This window comes from Gouania willdenowi, chromosome 6, assembly GCF_900634775.1.
Source record: "Gouania willdenowi chromosome 6, fGouWil2.1, whole genome shotgun sequence".
In the NCBI taxonomy this organism is placed as follows: Eukaryota; Metazoa; Chordata; class Actinopteri; order Blenniiformes; family Gobiesocidae; genus Gouania; species Gouania willdenowi.
In genome coordinates this window covers 63,185,270-63,191,715 of record NC_041049.1, presented here as the reverse complement: position 1 = coordinate 63,191,715, position 6,446 = coordinate 63,185,270, and the positions used below count along the sequence as shown (strand labels likewise).

General features: G+C 36.0%; 1 protein-coding gene across 1 annotated transcript; it reads left to right on the top strand.

The window, feature by feature from the left end:
- Positions 1–570: 570 nt before the first annotated feature.
- Positions 571–2,114, top strand: LOC114465475 (beta-1,3-galactosyl-O-glycosyl-glycoprotein beta-1,6-N-acetylglucosaminyltransferase 3-like). The gene has a single exon (XM_028450508.1). The coding sequence runs from the start codon at positions 574–576 to the stop codon at positions 1,849–1,851; it is 1,278 nt and encodes a 425-aa protein (XP_028306309.1). The 5' UTR covers positions 571–573; the 3' UTR covers positions 1,852–2,114.
- Positions 2,115–6,446: the final 4,332 nt, after the last annotated feature.

The following is a 6,446-nucleotide window of genomic DNA, read 5'->3' as shown; positions in this document are numbered from 1 at the left end:
AAAGGAAGTAGAAAAATGGCCAAAGAAAAAGTTAAAAAAAAAAAGGGTTAAAAAGTTTCCCCCCTCATAAGGTTTTCTGGGGAAATAATAATTAAACCTAAGACAAAGAGCCACATGTTGAGTATCACTTTATCATGGTTTTACTAAATTAATTTAATAAACTAAATTGGTTGCCCTACCCTTAGAACACCCTCACTTTTAAAATTGCTGCTCCACCCCTGTACCCAACAACATTACATTAATCATAATCACAACGACAAAAATATTAATATATTAATAATAATAATAATAATAATAATAATAATAATAATAATAATAATAATAATAATAATGTACTCTTTTGGGAATTCTCTTAGATGTGCTCATACTGTAACTCAGATGTGAAATGAGTCAGATACTGCCAGTGAAAGACAGATCACTAGATCCCACCCACATCTTACACACCCTCTGAGAGCTTGATAAGGTTGTGATCAGTAAAGAAGCAATAAAACAATTGAGCCTGTCCCCACTGGTGTTAACTACAACCTGGAGTAAAGACGAGCTTGTTGACGGGAAAATAGATAAAAGCAAAAAATGCGTTTTAGGAGATTTATGAGGATCCAGATGCTCCTGAAGACAATCCCTCTCCTCTTCCTGGGTACAGGCCTTTATTTTGTGTTTTGGCAAACCAGCTTTTACAAGCAGTTATTGTCTGAGCTGAAAATACCAGAGGAGTTCACACTTGACATCCCAGGCTGTTCAGCTATCCTAAGTGGAGACGTAGAGGGAAGGAAAGATGCCCTTCATGCGTTGTTGGCTAAGAGGAGAAAGCAGAAACTTCTGTCTGAGGACTTCTACCTGAACGCTGCACAGGACTGTCAGTCGTACACTGGACAGAGAGGATTCATCATGGAGACGCTCAGTGAAGAGGAGAAACACTTTCCCATCGCTTACTCTATGGTGATTCACGAGAAGATTGAGATGTTTGAGCGTCTCCTGCGAGCGGTTTACGCCCCTCAGAACATCTACTGTGTCCACGTGGATCAGAAATCCCCTGCAGAGTTTCAGGATGCTGTGAAAGCAATCGTCTCCTGCTTTCCCAACGTGTTTGTAGCCTCCAAGTTGGAGAGGGTGGTGTACGCCTCATGGTCTCGTGTACAGGCAGATCTGAACTGCATGGAAGATCTGCTCGCCTCTCGTGTCCAGTGGAGGTACCTGCTGAACACCTGTGGCACCGACTTTCCCATTAAAACCAACAGAGAAATGGTGAGGGCGCTGAAAAGCCTTAACGGGAGAAACAGCTTGGAGTCTGAAGAAACCAGTGAGGGGAAGAAAAAGCGTTGGCAGTATCACTTTAACATCACTGATCAGGTGATTCAGACCAACGTGAAGAAGAGCCCTCCACCCATCAGTAGTCCCATGTTCTCTGGAAACGCCTACTTTGTGGTCTCTAGAGCCTTTGTGCAGCATGTGCTGATGGACAGAGAGCTTCAGGAGTTTTTGGAGTGGGAGAAGGACACATACAGCCCTGATGAGCACCTGTGGGCCACTCTACAGAGGATGCCCTCTGTGCCTGGATCAGACCCCTACCACAATAAGTTTGATAGGTCAGACATGCAGGCTCTGGCTCGAGCAGTGAAGTGGAGCTACACAGCAGGAGACATGAAGAAAGGAGCCCCGTACTACCCGTGCACTGGTATCTACAGACGGTCAGTGTGTGTGTATGGAACTGGTGATCTGCTGTGGCTACTCACACAACAACATTTCCTGGCCAATAAGTTTGATCCTGAGATTGACGATGTGACTATCAGATGTTTAGAGTCAGTTCTACGCTTCAAAGCTTTAGGTATCGACCATTTATCAATACAGTAAGAGGCAACCATTTACTAACACTGTATTATGTGGAGAGCTAACATTGGGCGACCGTGGCTCTGTGGTAGAGTGGATCATCCAATAACCCAAAGGTTGGGGGTTCCAATCCCTCTCTATCCGAGTCATTGTCATTGTGACCTTGGGCAAGGCACTCCACCTACATTGCCTTGTATGAATGGGTATGAATTGTGTGTCTACATTGTAGCTTAAAATCACAGGTATGACTTGAGTTTCCTCTAAAAAGGCGCTATATAAATCCAAGCCATTATTATTATTAATATTATTATTATTAATAATATTATAATCATTATTATTATCAGATATGTAAAGAGTACTGATATATCCTAGTCAAGTAGAAGTACTGTTACTTGATTGAAATTAAGTCATACATAAAAAACTCAAGTACAAATAAAAAGTAGCTCAATTAAATAGTACTCATATTAAAAGTTATTAGTTACTTTCACCCCCCACATTTATTTTTAGTAATAAATCTTGCCACGGTTCGCTTGCATACAGTAAACATCTCATGCATAAAGGAAGAGACCAAATCTTGCACAATTGGAGCTTATTTTGTTTTCCCACAAAGGCATCAAAAATGTACATTTTAAAAAATAAAATTACACCAATGTATTCAATTCAAAATAAAATAATTCTCAGGCTCCAAGTATAGAAACATTTATGAACTCAAAAACTGAGAAAATAACCTCCATTCAATGCTGTTTTTGAGGGGTGCACTAGGTTTAATCTGATTGGTCGGTTATGATGTGATGCATTTGATTGTTGTTTGGTCATTTATTGATCATTTTTAAACTAAAAATATATAATTAACTCAGTAATGGTTTGGTGTAGAAATGTAATGAATGACTTTACTTCTTTTAAAACGTACTGAAGTACAAGTAAAATTACTGATTGAGAAAAATACTCAAAAAAGTACAAGTACCCATAAAATCAACTCAATTATATTAACTTGAGTACTTGTAATGACGCAATATTTTTAGATTTTTTAGATTGCATCAGTTTTCTTCAAAGTATAATCATCACTGTTGAGAAGTTTTTACAGATTTTTTCTTAATTTTTTTTTTCAATTTTCAAGATTAATGTTAAGTTACAGTTGTTTGAAATGTGAAGTTTACAGTTTAAATTTCTGATTCAAAGAGTTTCCTCAAACAATAACTCCTACTTGCAGCACCTTTAATTAAGATGGATTACATAGTATTTGTGAATACCAAGGTTACATGACTTTGTGTAAATATACATCATCGTCACTCTGGACTTTGTCTTCTTGACCGTCACTCTTTGTATTCAGGACTATTTTGTTTGATTAGTTATTTATTTAAAGCGTGGAATACTACAATGCTGTGTTTTAAACTACATAAACTGCAGCATTGTATAGTGTGATTCGCTTTTGTATTTTGTACAAATAAAACAACTACACCAGAAATAAGTTGAATCAAGAATTGTTATGAAGTCCTAATTATAATCTCTCTGCACCATCAACCCCCCACTATTAGGCATAATTTTCCTATTAAAGTGATGTAATTTAACTTTTTTTTTTTTTACATTCTAAAGTAAAGGTCAGTATTTTTTTTTAATTATTATTGTTTATTTATTTAGCACAATCAGTGCCCCATATTCAGCATGGGGCACCGATTTGTAGAGTTGTGTATGCTAAAATGATCAGCAACTTTTCACAACATTCAGCAACAAACCACGTTTAAAAAAAACACATGTACATTTTTTTAATGTTACTTTTCACCATATTTAAAGCAATGTTTGTTGAATTGTCAAAATGTAATGTCAATGTTAAATCTAAATGTTATCTAAATCTAAATGTTAAATAGGAAATCTAAATGCTAAATCAAAATATAAAATGTTAAATCTAAATGTTCCGGGTGAAACTAAATATTTAGCTAAGATGCAAATTCAACGGAAGTACCAAAATAAAATCTCATTGACATGAACGAGCACTATCCGTGGTCTGTCTAGGAGTGATTTAACATTTAATATTTAAATTGAATAACATTGATAATATCAATATTAAATCTAAATGCTAAATGTTAAATCAAAATATGAAATGTTAAATCTCAAACGAGCGGGATCTGCGGTCTATTTAGATGGAGTGATTGCGCTCTACGTTTTGATTTAATATTTAATATTTAGATTTAACATTTAGATTTAAATGTAACATTTAGATTTAATGCAACATTTAGATATAACATTTAGATTTAATATTTAAGATATAGATTTAGAATTAATATTTAAAATTTACAGAGACCACAAACAAACGACTGGATGGGATTATTTCACATTTTGTGTGCTGGTGGACACAAAAAAAAAAAAAACGTTATATAAAAAATGAATAAATTTAAAAAAAGAAGCTGACAAGATAAAGAGTAACTAAACCCCAAAAGTACTTTTATCTGCTGAACACAAATGTATTTTGGTATAAAATAGTGCTGTTGATTGATTCTTGTCAAACACCAAGTATCTAATTCAGCATATTTTGTTGTAAAAAACAGTCACCCCAGTGGTATCTGTCATTGTGTCCTTGGGCAAGGCACTTTACCCACATTGCCTAGTATGAATGTAGTGTGTGAGTGAGTGTTGTGGTGGTCGGAGGGGCCGATGGTGCACTATGGCAGCCTCGCTTCTGTCAGTCTGCCCCAGGGCAGCTGTGGCTACAACAGTAGCTTACCACCACTAAGTGTGGAGTGAAAGAATAATGCCTTAATTCTGTAAAGCAACTTTGAGTGTCCAAAAAAGCGCTATTGATGCATTATTATTATTATTAGCACAGTGCCCGTCAGAAATATGTATTCATAAAGTAGGGGCTTAAGTAGAGTTGTTAATTATGGCCAAATGAGTATGTGTTTAAAGTTTGGATGTACAAAGAGGTGTACATACGCTGTACTCTGTAGTGTTATAAATGGGTATATTTGCGGGTGCAAAGTAAAATAGCGTGTGCGATTTCCCGGGTATAATTCTATGGGACATAAGTAAGATAAATGTGTTTTATTTTATTTTTTTTACTAATTTTTATATTTTTTTTCGTTTGGTGTATTTTTCTGTAATGCATGTTTTGTCTTTTTTTTAGTTATGTGTATTTTTTATCTTTCAGTTGTTCTTTTGTGCAATTATTGTTTTTTGTTGCCATCGTAGTGTGATTCTAGAGTGATTTTGTGTATTTTGAGTCATTTTCATATTTTTATTTTTGTTTGGTGTATTTTTCTATATTATGTTTTTTTTTTAATCATTTTGTGTGTTTTTGGAGCATTTTTGGGCATTTCTGTTGTAGTTTTGTGTACTTTTTATTTAGTTTTTTTTTTGTTTTATTTTACTCACTTTACTTTAGTATTTATGTATATATATATAATTATTATTATTATAAATACCTTATGTGTGGCGAGGGCGTGTATGTGTTTGCTCACGTGAAATGTTTGAGACACTGATAACCAAACTCCTTAGCCATTGTAGCAGCAATCAGAAAAGTAACAAAACTGCGCAAAACAAAATGTAAAGCTCCAAACTACACGAGTGAGTATGTAAATTAAAGTGTTATCTACATTTCGGCAGTCTTATTTTAGAAACAAAAATCATTGTTTACCTTCGAACCGAGTGTTCAGAGCTTAGCTTCCACCGCAGAGAATCCGCAGTTTTCCAGATGGAGTATTGAACGGGTTGAGTTCAATACCGACTCTCGTGAAACAGCACATAATGAGCAATTACACGAACATTTATATGGTTTAAACAATGGGAAACTTGTCGGCAAAAGACTCACTAGTGGCTGATGGTTTCAAATGATCTATTTAAATAGCCCCGTTTTTGAGACAGGGACGGTAGCATTGCACACTGATGGAGACGGAGGAGGAAGTGGAACGCGATTTAAAGAAAGTTTGGGATCACGGGAATAATTTTAAATAACCACGAAATAATAAACAACCACGAAATATTAACTTAAATAACTTTTAGCAGTACAAAAACGTTTTTAATATTGACCTTTTTTTTTTTTTTTTTTTAAATCCCAAACGACAACACAGTGACGTCACGACCAGGAACCGGAAGTAGCAAGCTAAACACCGAGAGGGAGCCGTAAATTTAGAACTAAAATGAACGTTTTGCAACTCCAAAATAACGGATGCACATACTCGCTGTATTTGGAAGCCGTTGACAAAGTTTCAGGTCGAAGAGATACTGCGTTGGGGAGATATTTGCTCCACAAACACATTCTTTAGACTGGGCGTGTCTTAACTGCTCCAGGAGCCCCGCCCATAAACTTGGATGTTTTTTTTTTTTTTTTTATTTCCAGGTTAGACGCACGTGAGCCAAAACCTCAGGGTTTAGTTGCTCTTCTGGAAGAAAATGCAAGTGCCTGTTCTATCACCCAAGTAGGATTTACTCATGTTGCAGATATGTATACCTAAACTTTCACTATAGATTATACAAAGGGTTTTCACCTACATCACGTTCCGCGGCCATATTGGTGGCATTCGGAGGTAAACACTGCGATGGATAAAAGTCCAAAACCACAGAAATGCTCCTCAAAATGTGTTACAGGATTAAAGGCATCCAGGCAAGGCCTTGGTCGGCAGGAAAGG